Source organism: Apaloderma vittatum, unplaced genomic scaffold (genome assembly GCF_000703405.1).
Source record: "Apaloderma vittatum isolate BGI_N311 unplaced genomic scaffold, ASM70340v1 scaffold2903, whole genome shotgun sequence".
NCBI lineage: Eukaryota > Metazoa > Chordata > Aves > Trogoniformes > Trogonidae > Apaloderma > Apaloderma vittatum.
In genome coordinates this window covers 1-26,875 of record NW_009708398.1, presented here as the reverse complement: position 1 = coordinate 26,875, position 26,875 = coordinate 1, and the positions used below count along the sequence as shown (strand labels likewise).

The 26,875-nt window shown below is 39.2% G+C and overlaps 1 protein-coding gene across 1 annotated transcript; it reads right to left on the bottom strand.

Annotated features, from left to right (window-relative positions):
* Nucleotides 1-889: 889 nt before the first annotated feature.
* LOC104269851 (pecanex-like protein 1) lies at nt 890-26,000 on the bottom strand (the record flags this gene model as incomplete). Its single annotated transcript, XM_009866528.1, has 18 exons — nt 890-2,114; nt 7,202-7,342; nt 7,798-7,863; nt 8,747-9,183; nt 10,253-10,494; nt 11,958-12,232; nt 12,619-12,849; nt 14,008-14,158; nt 15,403-15,503; nt 16,902-17,132; nt 18,033-18,286; nt 18,694-18,909; nt 19,542-19,600; nt 20,696-20,825; nt 21,416-21,524; nt 21,929-22,106; nt 23,658-23,799; nt 25,850-26,000. Coding segments are annotated over 18 exons (3,255 nt in total), but the record flags the coding sequence as incomplete, so codon positions are not given.
* Between the last annotated feature and the right edge of the window lie 875 nt (nt 26,001-26,875).

The window sequence follows — 26,875 nt, the reverse complement described above, 5'->3', positions numbered from 1 at the left end:
GCAAAATCGTTTCACTGGTGCCAGATCCAGAGCTGTGCATTTGTACCAAGATTACGTGGGACTGCATATGCATAAACCAAACAGTAATATGCAACTGTCACAGTACTTTGAGTACAAGTTTGCATAGTATAGGATGTAAGCAAGGTCCCAGTATAAGTCACTGGGAACAGTATCTAGAATTGACTAGCTACCAGGCACACAAGACTTACCCTCAGGGTGGGATAGCAAACAGTGACTTGAATCAGGATACCGGTAGCTGTTTCATCCTTTTTTTTTTTTTTTTTTAAAAAATCTCATCCCGTATAATTTCACTCTTACTTTAGGTACATAATGGACAAAGGTTTCTCTGATGTCAGAGAAATAATTACAACAACCTCCGTGGTCTATCAGAAGTGTCTTCCGGTTACGTTAGATGAAGAAGTGGAGGTGACTGGGAAGAAGATGGCTGCTCCCAAAAGCTAGGACTGTGTGCAGTTTGCCCACAGAGTCCTACGTAATTACAGGTCAGAAACAGGAAACAATCACAACAGGTACATTTTTTTTTTCTTACGATTAAGAGAAGTGAGTCATAGGAACTGCAAGTCAAGAACAAACCAGCTTCCCTCTCACGCTCCCATGATAGTTCCGAGTTACTTGTTTCCCTGAATATACACTTTTAAAAAAATACAATAAAACCTAGGATATGTAACACATGAATAATTCAACTTCACAGTTATAAATACTCAAATTACAGTTACATAGAATATATAATCACAGAAAATAAAATTCAAGTCATAGAAAAGAATGAAGACTAAAGGGAAAGAAAAGGCAAGGTGGTAAAAGTGATACAAGTTTAGGGCTGTGCCTTCTACAAAAGCTCTTCAAAAGCTGAAGTCAAGGTTTTGTCGTCTGTTGTTGGTTTGAGGGGGGTATCGTCACTGTTTTTTCAATTCGATGGAATAATAATTAAAAAAACCCACACAACCAACCTTCAAGCATCCATGAAGTAATCATGGACCTGCAAATCCCCCTACAAAACTCCCAACAACTGTCGCTGCCAGAGAAGAGCCAGTGGAACAACAAAGCCAGCTCTGGGTGTATATTTTAGCCACAAGGCTTGCGAAGGGAGGACAGATGAAAGGTAGTATCTCGGGGTCCACTTTAAAGCTAGATGTGTTGTACAGGTTTGAGGTACCACTGCCACCACAAGAGAGTCTGATGTAGTACAGGGATACTCAGGTGCTTTTCTAGATATTTGTCATTTTACCATTTATTGTGAAGAGGATGCAGCAAATGCACTTGTACGAAATACAGAACATAGAACCGAATCCATGGCACAGCCCTTACCATCGACGTGTATATGGAGAGGGAGGGGATTAATCCCAAAGGCAATTTAAATAATGGTATTTTTATATACTTATATTTATATATATAAATAAATGTTCTCAGCAATCTCAGGGTTGGTTTTAGTGCATTGCTGTAAAAAAATTAGTGCAGTTCTCATTAATGTTTAGCTCATAAGGAATAAGAATCTATACATCTGTTCAGTCTCTTCTTGCCACACCTGAAACCCTTACACTGTTTCACCACACTGAAGGTTTGTAGTCAATTTCTTTAAAATAAGGTGGACGAATTCCACACACTCTGTGACAAGACATGGCAATTTTTGGCAAAACAATTAGAAAAATATGAGGTGCTCTGATCTTAGAACTGAAAAGTTTGTTGATTTAAAGCATTACGCAATGCATAAACAAAATTTATAAACAAAAAGATATGTCTCAACAAATCTATCCTTCATGCAAATGTTTCTTCAGCAGCTAACAACTTAAAAAATTTCTTACACTTGTTTATTTGGGGAAAGGGACTTAGACAAATCTGTGTTTCAAGTCCTTTCCTACAAATGGACCAAAGTTTCATGTCCTGGGAGCTGCTTCTTCTGAACCCTTCTCTCTTCCGAACTGTTGGAGAAGGGGAAGTTTCAGTCTCAAAGAGATTTACACTTCAGCCCCAAGTTCAAGGACTCCAGTTTCAACAACAGCAACATATTTATCTTCAATTTGAACCAGCAGGATGGTTTTATCTATATGGGACCGACTACTTGGATCTCTGCTGCAAGGCACCCAGCGGTGAATCACCTAGAGGGGGGGAGAAAAAAAAAAAAGTACAATTAAACATTAAGTTTCATAGGGAGAGCTGGCACATTAATGTTGTGGCTGATAATTCAAGACCCTTACAGGGCAAAAGGAGCAATAATCTAAGTCCCATACTGACTCAGTTGATCATTTTTCAGTGATAGCACACCCGCAGACAAGACGCTTGTTGGAGTCTTGCTGGAGATCTGCAGCCTACCTGAGAATAGCTGGCCTTTGATCTATGCAGGAACAAACAACTTGACCCAAATCAGAATCAAACAGCTCATGCAAAGTCAGTAACAACTGAGAAGATGTTTACAAAATATGGATTAGAGATATTTTGGTCTTCTAGCTTTAACAGTCTTCAAATACCTCGGTGCTGTGCAGCACATAATAACAGGTAGTTTATCAGGAATTAGGTGTAACTGTCTCCTCTAAGCCAAATCTCCTGCTCTAATTTTGCTCCTGACTCATTGTGAATTCAAGGTTGATCTTTTAAATAATCTTTGAATAATTTAAAATGAAAAAAATATTACAAAGAGGGGTTTCACTAACAGCACCACAAACTACTGTCCAGAATTCAGTTACTTTCATCTGCTGCTTCTGAGGATCCCACTCAATATTGGCCACCAGGAGGTCCCTTCTCCATAGAGGCCCTTGGATGAACCTTGTATGCTTCTGCTCAGCTGCCTCCATAAAAACACATCCTTAACTTCTGGGTCAACCAAAGGAACCACAGAGAGGCTCCAGTAACATGGTTTTAAGAATCACCAGCTCCATAGAAATACAATTACCTCAAATTTGCCAGCTGAGGGAAAAGAACTCTAAATTCAAGACAAGCTAGGGTAAAAAGCAAATAAATTTAATTTTTGCAATATCCAGGATAGTACAGTTTTCAAGAGTTTTAAAGATACATGTGTGGGGAAAAAAAGGACAAAAACCCCACAGTAATTTACATCTCCCAAATTCTAATGCAGGAGATCCCTTCATCCTCACTACACCCAGCTGACAGCTGTCAATTTCTCTAACACCAGGTGAAGGAGAGTCAACTTCGTCCACTGCAAGAGATCTACATGGCATCCAGGAGATGAGCGTTTCACCCAGGAAAGTATGGCAGCTTTGACTCCCGTTTGATCCAGCAGCATGACATTTAAGTGGTCTTTTCAAAGTCTGTCCAAATCAACTTTTTATTCTGCTCTATGGAGTGAGGCCAGGAATACTCTACCCCCAGGCACAAAAAAATCTTTCCCCATGAAATCCAAGTACTACATTCCTTGTTGTCCATTCAAAACTGCTTCCTTTGAGAGTGCTAAGAGATGACTTCAAAGGCATCCATCTCATGGCTCCTTAAAACCTGTGCTTATGCAAGAGTTGTGTACCTAGATCATGACTCACTGCAACAACTCCCCCCCACTCAGTTTTACCATCTCTTCTACCATCATTAGCTTTTATTTGATGCCCATAAATGACTGATAACATGCAAAATGACACCACTAGATAGTCAAGAGGTGATAAGAATCTCTGGGGAGGGGAGGGCTGAAAGGTGGGAAGGGTTCTTCCATATGCCAGTGTCGGGTATCATAGAAAGATAACTCAGAGCAAAACTGGAGCGAGGAACACTCCCCACTGGTCAGTGAGGGTTGGGTTAGAGAGCTCTTGGAGAAACTGAAAACACAAATCCATGGGCCCTGCTGGGGTGCATCCATGTGTGCTGAGCTGGCTGACGTTGTTGCTGAGCCCCTCTCCATCATTTTTGAAAAATCATAGAGAACAGGAGAGGTGCCTTAGGACTTGAAGAAAGCCAATGTTGCTTCAGTCTTCAAAAAGGGCAAGAAAGGAGGACCCAGGCAACTACAGACCAGTCAGCCTCACCTCCATCCCTGAAAAGGTGATGGAGCAGCTCATTCTGAAGGCTATCTCTAACCAAATGGAAAAAAAGGTTATCAGGAATAGCTGACATGGATTTACCAAGGGGAAATCTTGCTTGACTAATCTGATACCCTTCTACAAAGGAGTGACCAAATGGGTAGATGAAGGGAGAGCAGTGAATGTCATATACTTGACTTCAGTAAGGCTTTCGATATTGTCCCCCATAACATCCTCATAGGAAAGCTCAAGAAATGTGGGGTAGATGATTGGACTGTGAGGTGGATTGCTAACTGGCTCGACAACAGAGGGTTGTGACCTGTGGCAGACTCGAACTGGTGGTCTGTGGGGCCAGTGGTGTTCTCCAGGGATCAGTACTGGGTCCAGTTTTGTTCAATACCATCATCAACATCCTAGATGAGAGGAGAGAGTGTACCCTCAGCAAGTTCACTGATGATATGAAACTGGGGGGCGTGGCTGACACACCAGAAGGCTGCACTGCTATGCAACACGATCTGGACAGGCTAGAGAGCTGGGTGAACTCATGAAGTTCTATAAGGACAAGTGTAGAGTCCTGCAAAGCGCCAGGTACCAGCACAGATTAGGGGACGTCCTGCTGGAAAGCAGCCCCGTGGAGAAAGACCTGGGAGTCCTGGTGGATAGCAAATTTTCCATGGGACAGCACTGTGCCCTTGTGGCCAAGAGAGCCAATGGGATCCCGGGGTGAATTAAGAAAAGCGTGTCCAGCAGGTCTAGAGAGGTTCTCCTCCCCCTCTACTCTGCCCTGGTGAGACCACACCTGGAATATTGTGTCCAATTTGGGCTCCTCAGTTCAAGAGACAGAGACCTACTGGAGAGAGTACAACATAGAGCTAATTAGGATGATCAAGGGACTTGATCATCTCTCCTATGAAGATAGACTGAGAGAACTGGGGCTCTTCAGTCTTGAAAAGACAAAGCTGAGGGGATCTTATTAATGTATACAAATATCTGAGGAGTGGGGGTCAAGAGAAAGGGGGCAGTCTCTTTTCAATGGTGCCCAGTAATAGGACAGAGAATAATGGGTATAAGCTAGAACACAGTAAGTTCCACCTCTACATGAAGAGAAACTTTTTCACTCTGAGGATGACAGAGCACTGACACAGACTGCCCAGAGAGATTGTGGAGTCTCCTTCTCTGGAGACTTTCAAAATCCACCTGGATATGTTCCTATGTGGCCTGCCCTAGGTGATCCTGCTTTGGCAAGTGGGTTGAACTAGATGACCTCTAGAGATCCCTTTCCAACCTTGACCATTCCATGATTCTATGATTAATCTCTAAATCCTGGAAAAAGCAGCTACAATACAAAGATTGCCAAATTTAATTTCCTTGAAGAAACCGTAGGATGTCTTTGTACGTTATATATACTGTACAGTATACTCAGCAAAATATGAAGCACAGTTAGGAAAAATGTTTTTTTCTACGTAGTAGAAAAGTTTTAAACAACTGGGTGCTAAACCTCATACTGAGAGTACTGACACAAGGCTCTGGGTGGTAAATGGCTTGATGAGCAGCATCTCAGCAGGTAAGAATGATTTCTGCTTGTCTGCAGAAAGGACTGCAGCCACAGATCAGAAACGGAAGACTGTCTTAGAAGCTAATGATTTTAATGATACTGGTGTGTTTAACCACAGGCAGTGGAAACCAAGTCACCAAGTTAAATATCCTCCTCCTAATCACCTATAGGATAATCTGGTGCTTTTCCCCCTCTCTTCTTAGGTTAAAAGATGCTCTACTAAAAAAACCTGCCAGTATGCTGCACCAAAAATAGATCAGAAGCTTTCAGAACAGTAGCTTACTCTGACCTTCAAATCCTCTTGTATTAATCTTTCTGTAACATCAATCACTGTACGTGTCAGCATGTTGCAATGTGCAAAACATATGAACTCGGGGAAAAAACCTGCACATTGACACCAGGCAACAGGACATGTTGTGATGCAAGCCTTCACATTCACTATCTTTAAGATATTCTTGATCTGCAAGAGCTAATAAAGAAATTCCAAAAGCTAACATCTAAACCCAGAGTAACTATGAAGGTTTACAACAGCATTCTCCTCCTAGGTGTCGCCTACCAGGTAACACTACTATCCTAAGGAGGGGCTGGCACCTATTATTTGTGGAAGGAATTTAATCCCAGGGCCTTTCCTTCACATACACAGAAGATCAAGGCAGATTTAGCATATGCTGTGTTATCAGCATGTTGCCATTTCTTATGGGAAGTTTGCACATACATCCACAGTGATGTGAATATGGACTTTCAGACAGCAAAATCCAGCCCCCAGATCCGATTTATAAATAACTTCCCAAACTGAGGTTAGCAGTGAACGAAAGCAAGTTCTTATAAACTTCAGAATTGAGATATTCCAAATAAAAATATGGTTCTATCAATGAACCAATAAAGACACAGTATTAGTGACACTTCCCTTTTACTAATTATCACTGAAACAATACTCACTGTAGCATCTTCAGAGCACAAAGGTTTTTAAAAAAAAAAGTATGCCTCAGTAAAAAAACATAAGCCTCAAACATAGAGCTGGATTTTTTTCCTCCTAAAGAGAGCCTAAAGCAGGAGATAAAAGTTTTCTAACTAATGCAGTGATTTTTTTATAAAATGCAGATACATAACACCTCTAGAGAAAAGGGGGACAGAGTTTCAGGTTAGAGGCTTTCACAAGTTCTAGTGTTACAGCAGCTTTCCATCTTAAAGGAAACATTTGTCAGTATCTACTATATAATAAACATCTAAGGACAAAATTACTTGGCTCTATTTTCATCAAAATATTTTAAAACTAAATACTGTTAACCAGTCAATTAAGGACTCGTCAGTAAATTGGCCTTCTGTATTTGCTCAAGGATTGACAGTTTAAGGAAAGGAAAATGAAGGTTGGATGGATGAGCACAATGCCTGTGAGTTCATGACAAGAGCTGGAAGAAGGCAAGGAAGGAGAGGTGGTTGACAACACTTGAATCATCATCCTGCTTTTTTTGGACACAGTTGCAGAAATATCCCTCTGCTCCAAATTAGGATTCTAGACCTGCTCTTCCAGCATCAGAGACTTGGAGGACAGCGACTGATCCAACTTACTACTACATGTATCTTCAGCCTTGACATCCAGGCAGACTGTCACAGAATCAAGACATTGCCTTTTTAAAAATTAGCTTGTCAACTTCTAAGCAAAACTTACATGGCCTTCCATGCCTTCCTGAGGACTCCAGTCTTTCCAGCTGTTTCTTCCAGCTTTTAGCCGTATCACCTCATCTGGCCACTGCAGCTCTTTCCTTTTTGACACGTTGATCCCTTCCAGTACTTGACTGGGATCCATTAACTAGAAGTTAGGAATTGAGTTTTGACTGTTAGTTCAGCCAAAGTTTAAAAGAAACAGATAAACTGTAACCTTCTGCATATTTCCACAGAACTGACCTTAACCCACAGAAATTGATTTCTGACCAATTTAAATACTGGAAACTCAAGCTCCAGGCTAGAAGAAAGCCCGAGCAGATTTAGAAGATTAGGCTGTGGCTTCAGACACAGCTGACAATACACCAGCTTCACAGCAGCTCTGCTTTTTTTCCTCAGCCTTCCTTTCTGTTACACTGGCAATGGCAGGGTCTGAGAAGTTGGCACAACGTAAGCACTGGTAGCACATGTAACTGATGATGAGCTGTTCAAACTGCTCATCGCTGCTTATGGAATATCTTAAGAAACATAGTCTTGAACATGCAAAATTTACTGTTAGGCTGAAGAGCTATTTATCTGCTATCGTGGGTAGTTGAGACCCACATCATGTTTTGAAGTAAACTGGCCTTTCCAAAGGGACAGCCGAAGAAAACTCCTGAAAACTTCTTCCTATTTAAGGACAGAGAGAACTGCATCATGTCCACCATTCAAGGGCACATGTCAACTTTGCCTGCATCTTGCTTACCTGGAGGAATTCAGCAGTTTTTTAAAAGCACCCTTGTCTGGAAGCAAAAGCTAATATGCATAGAGCTGTAAAATTAATTTATGAACTTTGCCCACTGTGATGCAGTTTCCTAAAGGACTGTTCTAAAAATGAGGTGGTATCAGCAATGAAATCACATTTGTGATGATCTATCCTGTTAACTACACTTCTTGATGCTTCCCACTGATATACTACCAAAGATATGTATGTGGGGCTAATAAAAGCTAGAAAAGCAAGAATACAAAACTTCTGGATTTTCAGAAGATGAGTAAGGCTGCCATGATTACCTTACTCAGTGGTGTGCTGTCTGCCACTCAGTAAATGCAGACTAGTGGCAATAACCAAAGAATAAATACATATGAAAATAAACACATATGAAAGTGAAAGTGAATATTTTTACACTTACTTTTGCAGAAAATCTATTTGGTTTAAAAGAAAAAAGCTAGTTGCTTTCTGCCCTGCAAATTAAGGTGTTTTAACTTCACATGTTATAAAGACATGTTATAAATAAAGGCAAACTAAATGTGAAGTGGAATTGAGTTCAGCTGACATTCTCAAAGCTGCACTACAACAAAACACGTATTTGAATGTCTGAGCATGCAGGAAAGCTGCTTGTCCCGAAAACCTTTTCCTCACGTTCATTCTCCAAACATAACTGCACAATAGTTGTACGCCGAGACACTCCACCCCGCGTGTGCATTTAGAAGTCGCAATTTCAGCAACAGACAAGGTAACACTAACAAGAGCACGTGGAAGCACAGGTTAACTCATTCTTCTGGACTTATTCACCTGGATTCTGTAAATAACGTCATCCTTTTTGGCTTGCATTTGATTTGCAGGGCTTGCGTTACCACCTGACTGAGTTTCAGCTGCATTACTCCCTCCTTCTGTCCCTAGAAAGCCCACGAGGGCATGCTGTTTACAGGCTGGGATGCTTTGGCTGGAGCTGCTAGAAGAGGGCAGTCCATGCTGCGCGCTGACCCCAGTCTGGCCAGTAGGTTCCATTTGGTTCACCATGGACAGGCGGGACTGGATGGATGATGGGAGGTTACGGAGGGATATCTGACTGGTGGAAGAGCGCCGACAAGGCACAAAGCCCGTTGTGGATGTGCGAAGAGATGAATGACGACTGCCGTAGCAATAAGATGAATGGCTAGCTACCGAGGCACGGGCAGGGGAATGTCTGACAAGGCTGGACTGCACAGAGTGAGAGCTGTGACTGGTGCCTAAAAGTAAAAGATACAGAATCAGGAGAGTTTGATAAAGCCTCCCACACACATCAGATTGCCAACACACAACTGACAGGCCTAGTCAACATCATCTGAAGCAGCTGTATTGCAAAAGATCGCTGTTGCGTTTCGTAGAGCACAGCATTTGAAGCATTCCATTTATCTTATCTTGGAATTTCATACTCTGTTCAACTCGCAACCCCTGCAAGACAAGCAGCTTCAATGATGCTTCAGACTTGCTCTTCCCACATTAGCAACTGTTTTTTTTAATATTAACACTTAAGTTTCTCATACTTAAGGCACTAAGACATGTAGAGATGTCTGTGTTTAAAAGTACTAAATATTCTTTCTTAGTATGCTTAACTGGATGTTCAAAGATTGAGTCAGAAAACTTGTTAGACCAAAAGCTGGTTTTAAACAAGTACAGAAAACCATATTTAAAGTGAAAACCAGGAATTGCAGTTTATCAGCATTGGTTATCATTTGCTTTTCCTGTAATAAGTACTTGCAGATACCTCTCCACAGCTGACAGACCTAATTATGTTGTATAAAAAAAACTTCATTCAGCTACATGGACTTTCATATTCTTTTGAGTAAAGGCAGTGTTTGCAAAACTTTCTCTCAGCTTTACTGTTTGTCACCTCCCTAACTACAGATCACTACGAACTCTTGGATAGGAATCAGCTAAAGTACTACAGAAACACAGAATCCATTCCACGGTATAATAAATATAAAGACATTCACAAAAAATGGTAAGTTGAGCATTTGCAGACAATATGACAGAAGTGAAAAGATCCGTCTGTAGAGATGTGATACGAGAAGTTATTTAATGTATTTTGCCAGCACGGCTATAGCCCTATTGCTCAGATCTGTTTGGGAACTTTGCACTGCATAAAACAGCTCTACAGAGTTCGAGAGGAAATCAGCAGGTGTTAACGCTACATACTCAAGTTACTTTGCTATTTTTTCGTTCTAACTCTGGATCAGGTCTAAGAGCTGAAAGGCCAGTTCTGGCTATAGGACTGTACTTGTGTAAAATTGTTGCTTCATTTTATTTTAACTTTACCCAGAGTGGAGGGATGAGTTGGTGGATGAGCTGCAGGAAGCGTAGTGGGATGAGCTGCAACAGGAGGGTGCTGTACTGCTCCAGGTCCCTGCCCTGTCGGTGCATTCCCTCCTCCTTGCGACATGCTGCTCTGTGACTCGTTGATAGTTGCATTGTTACTTGTGCAAGAAGCTCCACCTCCAGCATCCGAATCTTCAATATTTCCACCGCTATTGCAGCCAGCTCCACAGCCTTTCCTTAGTCTGAAAACATAATACAATTGACACATCAAGTCAGGCCTCCTGATTGTGGGGATTCTAAGAAATGCCTTGTAAGTGAGAGATTTTACTCAGCACAATCCACAGCACTCCCTGAAATCAAATAAAACTTTATTTTCTCCAAAGATGCTTTGCAAATATAAATGCTGCTTTCCGAGAGATCACAATTTTCTTCATGACAGCTATTCACATAACAGTTATTTATAAACCAAGTGCTCATAAAATAGCTTTTGAAAAAAACCAAACTGCCTCTGAAGTACAACAAAATGAAAACATTCTAAATATAAAATGCCAGTTATTTCATAAGAGGTTAGTAAAAATTATGCTCCTTAATACATCATTTGTGTGTGTATTCTTACATTGCAAAACCTTTGTCTATTCAGACAAGCAAAAAAAGAACGTTTGTTGGGTTTTTTTTGTTTAGTTTTGTTTTTATTGTATTAATTTTTTGGTACCTTCAGTAATGTACTCAAAGTTGTTTGAAGGATATATTGCAAATATGAGCATTCCTTTTCAATGTTATTTGCCCCTGCGATCCAGAAGCCCAAAGCATACACAGCTTGGATCCAAATACTGTTCTGTGCCAGGCTTTCTATCCAAACGTCAGACAAAGGCCACAGACTGTAGTCAAGTGTGGCAAATTCTGAGGTGAAGCAGCACGTTCTGTTTTGATGTGCTGTAGATGTCTAGGCATAAATAAGACCATCAGAAAAGTGACAGGACTGTTCCAACCACGGCACCAGCTCCTGGAACTGAACTGGGATGCATGCATGGGATGCAACACAGCTGTTGCTTTTGGAACCACAGTCAAAAGGGGCCAGAGTGCAGTAAAAGTTCTCATGGCCTATAAGACACAGCACAGCAGAAGTTTGTACTGGGTTACTGAGGGCTCAAGTGGAAGTAAGATTATATTATCACTCCAGTTATTTGTTCTAGCTCTAGTGTACAGGGTATTTTTAAGCATTCATGAAACTCTAAACAGTAGCTAAAGCATGTCTTACTACATATGCACATAATCTAATAACATTAATATCAACACTTGCATGCTAAGTATTTCTTAGAAAGGGACCCCACCAAATAGTCTTGACTCTGTAAAGATGGTATTACAGGCTGCAAAAGCAATGGTACTGAAAAGAAAATAAAAAAGCAGAAGTTGTAGTCTCTGATCATCAGACCTCACACTAGAAGTTGTAGTTCTTGCACATTCTTTGCCTTGTTGTTTCTCAGCCCTCATTTACATCGTGTGTGGCATATTAACTTATACACCTTGAAGATCAATCCTGTGCCAAAGCAGCTGCCATATGCTACAGATGTGCCTGAAATAAGTCAAGGCTTATTCTTATGTGACTGAATATTATAAATTACGCTGTATTGGGCACATACAAGACTAGCTAATGGATTATGAAAGCATGAGCACATACTAATGAGAACTGATTTCCTTAGCTCACCTGTGCCACGTAGACACTATGAAGTTTCTGATGTTTCCTAAGCTGATAGCTCCCCCGAGAATCTCCTTAAGCTGTTCATGACTATCTGAATAGGAAGTAGTCAAAGGCGAGACGTAGATTGGGTATCCAATGGGCTGGTCACAAGAAGAGTTGATCATGTTCCTCAGAGCTTGTTTTGCGTTCTGGATGCTACCTCTTTCTGGGTTACGATTACGCAGGAAGACAAGCTCCTGCTGTTGTCCTGCCCACAGACCACGCACACACTCCTTATTCACCTGCAAAAGCCCAGGGAAAAGGCTGCGTCAGAAAGTGAAATGAGAGTGTGCGACGACTGCTTTGCAATATCCAGGCTTTCAGGTGTGTACGTAATATCGCACCGCAGAACTGCAAGCATTCCTATATTCACTTTGTCAAAAGGCTGAACTAATGAACTCAGGCCACAGCAGTGAGAATAAAGAAAACCTAAGAATGGGAAGTAATATATCTTAAGTCAGGAATTTATTTTCTGACCGAGTACTCCCACTGTATGAGAAGAAGCAGTCCTAGCAGTGATAGAGCAGTAACACAAAAAGTAATGATTTTGGTTCACATAGCAGTTTGGTGTAGTTATTAAAATACAGCACAACGTGCTGTCATGTTGTGGAATGTGCACAAAGCTTACCTTAATGACCCTGAAACTGAGATACCGCTTATTCAGCATAATGATTTTATATTCATTGGTGCCATCATCCATCACATGACGCAGAGCAAGAAGCGAGGGAGAATTGGAAAGAACTGCACTCCGCCATGCAGGGTCCCCTTCATGTGCTATAACTAGATTTTCTTCATGGGTTGTTATGGCTTCATAAAGGACAGAAGGATCGTCATATTCATCAGGAGAAGTGAAGTGATCCTGTTTCCAAGAACATATGGTCAGTAAGATGTGATTAACATTTCAGACATAACTACATGTAAAAAGTCAAACATTTCATACCTCAAACTCTTGAGAGGCTCAGGGCATGACACGAAGTTTGATATCAAAATATCAGATAACAACTAGAGAATATTGTTAAAGACCATCTCTTTTCCAACAGATTAGTTCTGTTCACTTGCATTTGCTTTTATTGTTAGAGATACTTGTATTTTTCTCACTTCTCAGTCTCTGACTTAATTCAAGCCCATTCTGCACAGTAACCCAAATACCTGAGAACACTTCAGAGTTGTTGAAGTGGTACTTCTGCTGGTTTCAGCAGTGATTCTGTAATTAGTCTACTTTGCTATACGTACTAACACATGCATTCTGCTAAATTCAGGGTGTCTGTGTTACATGAAGGAGTTGATTCAATCACTGCTAACTTTGAGAGATTTCTAGACTCCAAGATGAAGGCAAAAAAAGAGAAATGTTAATTATTAAAAAAGTGAAACTAAGACTTGCCTACTTACTACATTTTTCAAGTCATCTGTTCTTCTAGAGTACCAACACTTTTATCCCCTCAGAGTGCTTAGCACTCAGACCATGCTTTCTTGTCCTCAATGAGCTTAGTTAACAGACACACTGGACAGAATTTGAGATTGTTCTTCACCCTCATTTCACTAAAGACAAACTCAAATTTCAGCTTATTGGAAAGCAACCTTCTCATCTTACTGATGGGATCGATAAGCAATGCCAAAGTATCTATATTTACAACACTTCAGAGACAAAGAACAAGAAAACCAACTCTTATTGGAGGAGACGGCTGCACCTTTGAAAGCCATGATAAACTTCTAAGCCAATTACCTATATGTGGGGAGGAGAAAAGAGGGAAAATATCAGAGAGGCTGTTCATAAGCCTCATGTTCTCTGATCTACATACATATTTATGCACATGAACTGCACTCCCTTTTCCTGCACCACCTTCCACATGAGCTGCAATAAATCAAAGGACAAGACATGATAATTCCTCATTTTCAGTTGTCCAGCTCTACCACATGCCCTTTTACTCTTTTTTCTCATGCCTAGATGCTTATTTTTAAAGGAACCAATGCACAAGAATAAAGAGAACTAGACAGATCTTCCTGTATAATTTCTAACCTGATGTAGTTTAAGTGACATTCGTATTCCAGGAACCACTACTTTCCTCAGCAATTCCATGTCAGCGAAGATCCATTCATCTCTAATTGAAGATATACGGAAGTCACCCTTAAATAGGGCATGCAGACCATACAAGAAGGATTCCAGATTACTGTGGAGGGGAAAAAAAAAAAAAGGGAAATAGCCCAAATATTAATCAGAAATAGAAACATATCCACAATTTCTTACAAGAGTAGAAAATACTGATCTGTACAGAAATAAACACAGTTGTCCTTTATAAAGATAACTTAAAGAGGATAAGACAGCAAGAAGAGAACACATGGGTAAGGATGTGCACTGTAGGCAAAGCTTGGACACTTGATGTCTATGAGTAGTGAACAGATAATGAATAAACCATATGTGCAATAGACTATTTACACAGTAAACACGAACACTGAAGAATATGTTGACTTAAAGCTGTACTAAAACATGCACAACTGAAGCTACATATCCTTCTTAACTGGTCCACTGTGGTGTTATATTCCCTGAAAAGTTTCCTCTTAAAAAAATCACCAGAATAAAAATCTTGACAACTTCCTCAGGCTCAAAGGCATCATTTCATTTTACGAAGGTAGTTTCAGAGTGAAAACAAAATAATAAAGTACACTCTGGTCGCTCCTGGGACTGCATATCTGCAAGAACTTCAGGGGCCAATTTGGTAATTAAAAGAATTAGTTCACAGCTTCCCTGAAATTGAAGCAGAACAGGTTTTACTGTCAGCACCCAGCTGACCAATAGCTTCCACATCTGACTGCGCTTCTTTTTATTTTCTTCTTAAACTACCACCTTGTGACTTTCTGAAACATAAAACTGTATTTCATGCTGGCTTTCTAAAGTTAGTTTGAGGCTGTCAGCCTGCAAGAAAGAGGCTGCCGTACGATGACAGAATTGAGTTGAAGGAGATTTGTGAAAAACACAACTCCTTGCCATAGAGACAGCTAAAATTGCAAAGCTCTTCTTAACTCAGGTCTGACCTAACTTTCATCAAGACATGTGTGGTCTTCATTCTAAGAAGCTGTTCTCCTCTTCCCTCTATTTCCATACAGGGCACATACTTGGAGCAGGAATTGAAGCTTGCTTTTAGAAATCAACTTGTCTGTACCCACATCAGAATTTTCATCTTGCATTAATTCAACAAAGCAGAATGCTCAAATTGAAGTTCTCTCTCCTTTGCCGTTCTTTGGTTAGGTTTCACTGGTCTTTATAATGAAGGTAAGTTACACAGCATAGCTGTCCAGTTTAAGGAAAAATTACATTAAATATCTATTTCTTTTATGAAGAAGCACTCATCCAAATCTTAACCTAGGAACCCAGAGGGATTTTGAGGAAGGAAAGCTTACAACAATGTTTTATTACCTAGACATATGATGTGAAGCTGTTCCAAGCGCTCTCCGTCCCAGAACACACAGTCCGTAACATAATGTCACCAGGGGAGAGTCTTTACTTGAATCCAGGGGCTTGTAATAAAAGAAAAAACACAAACACAAACCAATAATAGTCAGGTGAATCAAGAAATCACCATGCAAAAACCTTCTGCCAGGAATAACAAGAAGACCCAAACATGTACAAAGACTCAAACACAAACTCAGGTGTGCATATATACCTACCACACTAGTTACACCTGCTCACACTTTCAACAGGAATTCTCTTCTAAAGGTTTTGCAAGTACATAGAACACTTACAGTATGTGTGTATGCCTTTACGTTTGAAATAAGACAAATTGTAAGCTGAACTTATGCATGCAACATTTCTCATAGATACTGTGTATCTTGTATGCAAACTACTGATAAGTAAAATTATCCAGTTAAGGAAAAAGTACTTTTAGTGAATAAAACAGATTCTCACTCATTGGGTAGGAGTATGTAATACTCAGTTAACTGAAAATGTCTCTGGGCTACAGCTTTATTAGAGAAAACTTGCTCAGCTCAAGTCATTATTAGCTGTATAGGGTATATAACGCCCTAGATAATAGTATAATTTAAGTGATTAAACCTGATTTTCAATGCCTACACAAAATATTTCACAAGATCATGACTTGGAGGGAAACAACTTTCTTTGGCTGCTGTTCGTCATTTCACTGCGCTTTTAATCTTACATCCATTAAAATGGACTGTTAATTAACCTTCTACCTCCAAAGTAAAACTGAACTCTGATGTCTCAGATCCTCCATCAACCACGTAAATTCCAATTACATTCCTCCTCCTTTAATCTCAATCAATTTCTACTTATTCTCCAAGGCAACACTATTTTGACTAGATCACAATTATTTTTTTTGTGAGCACCAAGAAGTCAAGGCATTCCTTTACTAACATGCTAATGTTTCTTTTTAAGAAGTGGAAGGATTTGGAGAGAAGAAAAGGGTTGAATATGGGATGATCACGTTCACAAGCCAACAATTCCAGTGGTCCAACGGAATGGTATAGAATGACTATTGAGAAAGAAGGAGTCAGTCTTACAAGCTGGCAACAGTTATTATTTTAGCATTTGTCTTGTTTTGTTTTTTGTTCAAGTTAGGGCTGATTTGTGAACATTGACATCAAAGCACAAAACAATTCTATACACATATCCTTTTGTATGTAGAAAAATGCCTGACTAAGATTCAGCTGATTGATTTGAGCTGCTAAATGAAAATTCATTAACGAACAGGTTAAATCATACACTACTTAAGAGTTTATTTAAATACACATCTAGAGAGCAGAAGATCAAACCTAGTAAACTATTAAGTTAATATTTCAACTATACTACTTTTAAAATAAAACAATCAATATTAAATCACCCTGTAAGTCAAACCAACAGGGAAATAAACAAGACCATCCTAGAAAAGCAAATGGCTTTCCTCACATGTTCATACTTACCTTTTCTCTTCGAGAGCAGCAATATTCTATCCAGTTCAGATATATCATACAGAAACTCTCTCTCGAGATCCCTGCTAGACGGTGGTCGTAATCCTCATCGATATTGGGGTTAAATGTTGGGTCTACATCAACGTAATTGCGGTCCGTGCACAACCTCAGTCCTTCCTGCATTGTCTCATTAGCTAACCATTCCTCTAGCTTGGGGGATGTTGTGACATAATAGATGATACCCTGAAACAGTAGTCGTTAAACATATGAGTCACTAGTGCAGTAAAAAGAAAAAAAAGTCACCTAGTCTCAATTGTTTCAGTCCATTAGCATTATTTTCCTGGTAACGGGCAAAACTGACACACAGTAACATTTATTTAGCTCACAGATGCATCAAACTTGCACAGAAAACAATATAGGTTTGTACACAAGCATATTTTTCAAAAGACTGGCAAGATTTCTGAAGCACGCCCTGAAAGAATAATGAAAAAAGGATGGGACGGGATTCTTGCTACAATTTTGCAGAAAAGCAAATACATAGGAATCTTTATCTAGTTAACATGGAGGCTTAGATAATGAATTCCTACAGAATTCACATGTTAAGTAAAATACTGGACAGCTTAACACTCTTGCATTTAGGGGCAGGCGGAAAAACACAACAACTTGTGTGTGTGACTAAGGATTTCTAAAAGATTTCAACCTGAAAATTTTGAGCTCTCTGAAGGAGAGCTAGCTTATGAAATCTCAATTGGCAAAATGATTATCTGAAGGGATCTGAGGCCTAGAGCCTTCTTGGACAGTTTTTCAAGACTAAAGCAGCTTGGCATTCTCTAAGACACTATCTATTTAACTTTTAACTTAGAACACTACTATTACACTTGGGTAACAGCTTTCAAGTGTCCACTCCAGTTTCAGCTAGAAAGTGTCCTCTCTCTGTTCTAGACACAGGGTCACTGCTCATGCAGCACAGCACATAGTACTCATCAGTTCAGCAACCCCAACGTCCTTTGTTGCAGTGCTCATACATCTATAATTTCTATCACTATGATCCTCGTATGAAATATCAGAGGTTCAAGACATTGCACAGTTCCCAGACGTAACCTGGCCTGCCTACCCCCAGGGCCAGACTGATCCAAGCCATACCTTCACATAGTAAGTGGTGAGAATTTTCCGGAGATCAAAGACTTGAAGCATGGAAGCCGCGCTGTTGTCAGTGATGCTGTAACCTTCCAGAACATACTTTGTCACGAGCACTTCCCAAGCCAGCCAGCGCTGCCCAAAAGCAGCATTAAAGGAAAGCATGTGAGGAAGGTGGCCAGGTTCACAGCAACAAAAACCTTCATCTTCCTCTACACCTTCAGTGATGGCCTCTACTTCTCGTTGCTGACAGTAAGTTCCTTAGGAGAAAATGGTTGAACAATTTTTACAATTGCTTTAACACCGACTTTTGTTTAAGTGTTTAGAATTCACCCACATCCAATAATATAACACCACATGAACTATTTGTCAATGCATACAAAAGATTTCGATAGCTTAATTTATCATTCTTGGATCACATTCTAGTTAGGTGTCTCTAAGAATCAATTATGGCAGCCACAATGCACTAAAATGGAAAGAGAGACTTAGCATCAACTCTGCTAGCACAAGTTAGTTTTCCTCTCAAGTGGGAGGGGCACAAAGGGGCCCTGCAATCCATTTGCAAAGCAATGAATTTACAGGACAGAACTGAAACCAACTGAAGGTTCCAAAGCAGAATCCACTTTTTAGTACAGACAGTTAAGGAAGCGCAGTGTAACACACTCACCTCTGAATTCAAGCCCCCTCAGCTGGAAGGTGACCAAGCCATTTCCTATCTCTATAAGGTGTACGAGTGCGTTGAGGTAGTCAGAGGCTAGGATGAAGCAGTCCCCAGTACTGTAGTTTCCCCACCGACCCAACAACAAGTCTCCACACAGGCTATGCTGAAGGGAACGGGTTAAATGTTCATAGAAGATTGAATTCAGGTTGTTATCATCTGAACCTGCAGGAAGATTGCATTTGGGTTATTATCTGAATCTGCAGAAAAACATCAAGCTTGAACATCAATTATCACCTCACACTGAATCCCACACTTTTCATAACAGCAACAGTGTTTCAAGGTCATCCTCTGCTCCCCACTCCGCATTTTAAGGAGGGACAACTACTCAGAATGAATGCTAAATAACATATAGTATTTTTGAACCATTTTATTTTCCTTCTTAGTCACTCCTCCATTTGGAAAATTATTCCTTTAGTTCCACTCACGCATATTCCGTCAATCTATTCCACATAATAAAGTGTAATAGCAGCACAGAAGTCTCTCAGTAATTGCTGAGAGTATGTACAGGTCTCATCACCATGACATTGAGCTGCCCTCAAATGATGTCTGGCTTTTTAAAATTAATTAATAAGAATAAAAATCAAACCTCCTTAATCCTACTATGATTGTAAAAATAAAGAATAACGCAGACACACATAAAGATAAGGGGGAAAACAAGAAAAACCTAAAGGAGACTCTGAAGAACAAAGCAAGAGAGAGATGGAGGAGAAAACAGCAGATAGATAATCAGAAAGGTTGGGTTAGAAAACATGAGAATCACCCCCCCATCGCCAAATTCAGACCCAGAGAGCTACCTGGATTTCGATCAAGCTGCGAAGCCAGTCTTGTATTTGAATGATCCACACGCTTTGTGCTGAAAACAATGAAATAAAGCATACTTAACACAAAATTTACTACTGTAAGACAATCAAGGACAAGTAGCTACTAACAGAAAAAAGCATTCCACTGAAACAGATTCAAAAAATTATTTAAAAATAGTTTTATATGCAAATTTGCTGCTCTTCTCATATGTAAAATTATTTTCTGCCTGTAATAACATTATGATCTTACCTATAGTGAGTAACCATATAATAACATTTAGCTTTATATATATGTGTATATATTTTATTACACAGATATAAAAGCTTTAGATATGACAAACTTAAACGATTAAATCAGCACAGCTAACATTCCAGTAGAAGTCACTGAAAGGGCAATTTTCAGAAAGTTATTTTATTGGCTGAAGTTACAACCATAAGTCTTCAAAGTAAGATTTGAAACTTTGTATTTAAGCTATTCTATGTTACAAAGGAAAAAAAAAAAGCAACAAAGCAGTGAAATGAAAAACTAATTCTTCCTAAATACCAGGACTATCCACTCGCCCTATGCTGTTTATCTAACATTTCACTGATTCAATACTCATCAATAATAGCTACTTCAGAGAAATAAAATACAGGCAAGGGTAAGCTGACATGGAGCATCGCTAACTGATTCACCGATCTCATCTTGAGCTAAAAAGAAGAATTTGAAGATTTTTTTATATTGACATTAGCCAGTTTTAGCTATGAAATTAGCAATAGTGAACACAGGTCAAATACCTGTATGAACTGCCCCCAAAACCTTTTTGTACCTAAATTCACTTTCTGGTTAAAATTGCACCTTACAACACTATCTTTTAAAAAATTTCCAGGTTGGCCTACCTTTAAGTAGAAGTTATTTAAGAAGCTAGAACAAATGTTGCCTGCATAAAAGCAGCTGCTACTGTATGTCAGAAATAAGTTCACTAAAAACTTTCAGTGCTATAAAACTAATCTTCTCTGGGAACAAAAAAAAAAAAAAAGGAGCACTTGGGAGATTAAATAAAAAAAAACACCACAAAAAAAACCCAAATACCCAAACCAACATATTTAGCCACAGTTACATTATTAAAACCAAGGGACACAGGCTTTAAAGGTCTTATTTCACCTACTTGTAGTCTCTTTCCCAGAATTTGACAGGCCTGGCATATGAAGTGATGAATATTGCACTTCCCAGAAAAGGATTCAGTGGAGTAGAGAAGAAAGCTGACACAGCTGCTTGGACAAACAACATTGCAGAATCTGCAGGATAACAGAATTAAGGAAAGCGAAGTAACAACTTCCTCCCCTCCGAGGATCTGTGATAGTACCCAAAATATACATCAACAGAAGATCTTTAAGAATTTTTATGCAGCAAAGTGTCTTTACAGTATGTCCAGCAATAAGGGGATTAGTTTTGTTTTTAAAAACAGAAATAGGTGAAAATTCAGTACTAGACATGATGGTCATACTACTTCTCCAAATTCTATGAATAATACTAACTCAACACTTCATTCAAACCAGTCTACAGAAGCTTAAAATGCAAAACGCAAGAACTAAAATAACAGCGGCTCTTGAAAAAGGGAATTACCATTAGAAGTAAAGCCATGTCATTTTCAAAATGAAGCAATTCCCATTCCATATTTCTTTTACGTTAGAATTCTATTCCTACTCTATATGCTACTGGATATTTTCATAGTACTGTAGCAAGTCAGAAACTGTGCATGATTTTTCTTAGATACTCACTAGACAAAGCTGTTCATTCAGCAGTCTATACAGAATCCATTACAACACAACATTCAGCAGTTATAAATACACGACTTCAGGATAAAGTCTGCATTTTCAAAGGATACGTGGCACAGCAAAGGGCTGGGCAAAAGCGTGGAAGGCAGATCCCCATGTGATCTGCCAGGGAGCAATGTATGTATATACAAATCTCAATTTATAAAAGAGTTCCCAAAGCTATAGGAAAAAAAAATAGAAGAAAAAACAAAATTAGTGATTTAGCTGAGAATCAACATGCTTTGCAGTACACAAATATCCCAAGGAATTTACTGGCCACCCTAGACATTTTACTGGTCTACCAGAAGCCTTGAGACTTACAAAAAGGATATAATAAATGAAGCAAGTAACATAACAGGCAGTTCATTGTTCTACTAACAGAAACTCGTGAGATGTTTAGAAAGTTACATGAGCTTTCTCAAGCAAACATAAATGCTTTGGAAAGGAGAAGTCTCGGCTGTCTCAGAGCATGATACCGACCACAGTACCAACAGCACTGACGATCTGGAAGATGACCTATCAGTCAGGACTAACTGTTTTCCCTTTTGGACGATCTGAAACACCTAGAAATAGAGAAAAGTTACCTTGCTGAAGAGTATGGACATGAAGAAGAGATCTAGCAGCATGGTCTCAGTAAAACTTTTGTAATCAAAAGTAAAGAAGAGCACTGTGAAAATAACAGTGACATACTGGCACGTTGGGCTACTGAATGATGAACGCAGCAACTTCAAGCCAGCTATTGTGATCATTAAAGCACCCAACCTGTATAAGAAATTCACACAAAACAGTTACTGATCTGCTGTAAGAAAGAGCATTAAAGATCACCTAAATAGTTACTGTCATGCAATGCCAACCTCTTCAAACTCAAGGTTTAAATTTGGGTTTGCTTTTGGAGTTTGACGGTGGAGTTTTGTTGTGCAGGTTTGTTGTTTGTTTTTTTTAAAGACAACTTCTGATTTCTTTTGGTTTTAAAGGTTACTGTCCAAGTCTTTCTATCAGCATTCTCAAACCAATCAATGTTTCCCGCTTGGTCCCCATGTGTTGCCTGCTCTAGCCGAGAGGTGGCGTTCCCTGCCCATGACAGGGAGGTTGGACTAGATGATCTCTAAGGTCCCTTCCAGCCTAGGCCAGTCTATGATTCTATGATTCCATGATTAGGATTATTTGTAAGAGCTTTGCTAAAAAAATAAGTTAAAAAAAAATCAGAGGTGAAATATCCTTGTACTTGGAACAGAAATCTCGTCTTTAAAGTTAGGTTATGAACACAGAGATGCAAAAATGCTAGAATTGCTCTAGATTAATTATCAAGAGAACGTTAACGAACACTGGATTATCACTACTGCCTGCATGACTCTGCTGCCCTAGCTTATACTGGGGACTGGGGGGTACCATAACATAATGTTAAATTTACAGTGTTCTTTTTCAGATAGCAACTGACAGATGAAAGGTTTATAAAAATAACATTTAAGTAAAGTAATGGCAATAATCCTCCCAAAGGTCTTGTAGTGACAGGAGTTATGAACCCAAAGGAAGAACTCAATAGATCCAGTGAGTATTAAACTTAAACAAACCCCAAACTCACACTCAAAAAAATCCACTACCACCCCAAATACATATTCTATCTTGTTTCAAGATTTATTTTCTCTACAACACTTTAGTTCTAAACCAACAGAGCTTCAATTCCAAAAAAGTCACCTGGCCACTGGTTTTGGAGGCAAAAAGCAGCAGGGCCTCTCACTCAACTGTCATTTGCTGAGACAGTTGCACACATTGCTTGAGGGATTATAACTAAACTCGATTATTAGGGCCAGCGTGCAACTCCACATGCATACAGACTCTACTTAAGGGCTGGAGCGTCTGGAGAATTCATTGATGAGAGCAGAGAGCTGTAGAGGGGCTGCCAGCTAGCACATCAATTCAGAGAACATTACGAAAGACTTAAATTTACACTTGACAATGCCAGAACGTATTGTCACTATCTTGAACCCCAAGTCCAGACAGTCGTATTACAAACTCTGAAGAGCAACAAGGAAATTCTGGTATCACACTAAGATAATCCTGCAACCTGCAATCTTTATAGTACATGCTATGAATTGAATCACCTATCTTCATGTGGATTCCTAGTTTAACATTGTAATACTCCAGTTTAAGTCAGCAAGGTAAGTTGGTTCTATAACAGCTTCAAACAAACAAAAACTTTATTTCATGCCTTAGTTGACGCATTAACTGCCTTCCCATTGAGGCCAAAACTCACTATTTAATTTCCCACCGCAGTCGACATACTCAGGTTACTTGACAGCCTTTTCTACTTACTCAGTATCCAGTTTCTTTGGACTAGCAATATTCTTAGCGCTGCTACTAAGCTCATTGAGGACTATCAGTGGATAGATAACATTCTTCTCTACAAAAAGGAGCCAAATGTGAAGCTTCTCAAACCACATAACATGTGCAGCATCTATCAAGATACATTAAAAAGGAGAAATCAGACTGTAATGTCAAATCAAACTCAGCTAACAAAATAAAGATTCCTGATCCAAGTAATCTGTGGAGCTAAACACTGTATTCTCATACTATACTTTATTAGTTTTATCTAAGTAAAACAGAGAAGCTCCCTCTAAGCTATGGTCAGTAGTCCCAGTGGAATTTTTGCACCGTTACACATCTATACCAAGAGTACTACAACAGTTGGCAAGTTACTTGCTTACTACATGTGGCAGGAAACAAACTGGGTTGCCACCTCTTGACTAATTTCATCAATGCTGATGAAGCTGTTTATGCATTTTATTTCATGCAAAAGGATGTTTCCAACTATATTAGGACTGAAAGACTTCTGGTTTACAACTCCACAATACATAAGAGCAAACATAACCTGCCTGAGGCTTAAGAAATTCTCTGACTCTTATGCAATAATAGCAAAATTAATGCAAATGAAGATAAAATTTATTTTCCCAGGTAGTACAAAGGCTAGAAGAGCCTATGTTAAAGTTATGTGAACCACTGCTGTACACACAAAGGATTAAAGGCATACTTGAAAGGGGCTACAAAAAAGCCCGTCCCTCTTCATTGCTATGACTGACTGCAGTGCCCAGGCGAGCCCCAGCAAAAACTGGAGCTCCTTTTCTACAACAGAAGCCGTAAGGACAGTCCGTCATCAACACAGCATGAGCTGTCGCTAAGTTACAGGGACCAAACTGGGAGATAGTACAAACTTCTGTTTGACATTACTGGTTGTGAATTTCATCTTTCCTGGGAAGACAACTACATGTGGAAATACTGAAGTTGTGTTTCAGTAAAAGGGCATCAACTGTAGCTTCTCTACTTCGCAGATTAAGAATCTTCAGGCATCCAACTGTGCTTTTCACTACCTTCTCCAAATAGAATTTGCCATCATATTGCAATTATTATTCATACTTATCCATAATTACATCCAATCAGTGAGAGAAAGCTCACAATTTAGACATCAGTGAAAAGACTATACAGCATGGGTGCTACAAAGATAGGAAACTTGCAAATAAATTCAGATCATTTTCTGCTCCTGAAAGCAGCAGAATGCTCACTTTCTATTCATTATCATCCTACCGTGAAAAAAAAACCCAAAAAACCAGCTTCAGTGTTTAACTCAGAGAAAGCTCACAATTTAGACATCAGTGAAAAGACTATACAGCATGGGTGCTACAAAGATAGGAAACTTGCAAATAAATTCAGATCATTTTCTGCTCCTGAAAGCAGCAGAATGCTCACTTTCTATTCATTATCATCCTACCGTGAAAAAAAAAACACCAAAAAACCAGCTTCAGTGTTTTTTAACTCATTTCAGATAGAAATTCCTTAAGTCTGCTGGTAACAATAAAAACCTTCCAAAAGTGCAAACCCCTACTGACACATTTACCTATACTGGAAAACTAATCATCAGTATAACTAACTTCACACTTTCTGCAGCCTCCAGGAAAAGATTTCCTGGAAATGTAGGCTTTAACACAAGGTGCAAGTGCGCATCTATACAGATCAACCAGCAAGACTGGTCTCTTAATGTGTTTTTCCATTAGTAGGCCAATCACTGTTGTTAAACATGTCAACAATACCATTAATAGTCCAATCCACACGAAAATAATCTCTGACAGCATTCACCATACCCAATTCTCTAAAAGATTTGGAAACTTACTGTGCTGAAAGAATACCTAGTGAAATGCAGTCTACTTTTATAAAAAATAAGGCAATCACAAGCACAAACTTCACAGCTTAAGATTTTCAAGACTGTGCTTTAAACAGAACTACTCTGAGATGATGCTAGCACATGGAATATCATCATCAGTTAAGAGATACATAAAAATGTCATGGAACCAAAGCATGAGGAACTGACAGACTAAAACATTTCCAGATTAGATGCCATTAAATACTCCAGTAGAGAGAATAATAAAGAAGAAAAATTAAATGTATCAATAGGTAACACAAGTTGATCAGCAACTAGAGTAAATTCAGAAAAAGTGTCATGAATGGTTACTTACTTCGGACTTCAAACTGATAGTATTCCTTGGTTTTCAGCAGTGGGTGAGAAAAGCAATGCCAAGGAAGTTGCTTGCGGAGTTGAGGCAGAACATAATGGGTCACAAAGCCTACCGTACCCACCAATGCATAGAGAACATAACTTAAAATAGGCTAAAAAGAAGAATTGAAGAAATTAAGGCTTGTGTTTTATAAACAAAACCATACACTGACAATGTCATACTATTTCCAGCATCCAGGCAGGTGTACCTGTAATGATGTTGGAAATGTATTTCCTCATGAGAAGCTGTACTATCAACTTTAAGATCAAACAAGTAATGCTTGTGAGAGAACAAGCCATCTATTTCTAACAAATTTTCACTAAGTTGAGAAGTATTTTTAAGGAAAAACAGTACACCAATCTTCCTTCATCATCCATTGCTTCTGACCCATCTGCGTTTCATTTCACAAATGATAAAGCTATTATCCTCCAAAGTCTGAGCCCAATTTAGATTTTCATCAGCCAGACAACAGGAGGTATAAGCAGAAGGAAAAACAAACCATTAATCTTACATTATCTTGAGAAGGTAAATAAGAAGCCTCCCTCCAAGACCAGATTCTTTCACAGACATGACAAAGTACTACTATATTAACATGATAAAAAGTCTGCATCTGACAGTAACGCTTTCTGTACATTAAAACTTTCTCTAAATTTCTAGACATGTCATAGAAAAATCAGAATTGCATTGCCTTGTCATAAGCTCTTGATTGAGAAATTCTATGAAGCCTAAACATGTTATTGAACCATGCAACCGGTGAAGAGCATTAGCTAAGTTTTTCAAGCATGGGAGAAAGCAACAGTTCAGAGGAATGCTGAAGTCCAGCTGTACAACAGAAGTGATACTTTTCTTAAAAAAAACCAACAAACTAGTACACCCGCTTAGGTAGGGCACTTCACCTGAAAACCTGAAGGAACTTAAACATATATGCTTTTAAAAACTATTTTCTTTAACTAAAGGCAGCAACATATATGCATTTTATATATATAT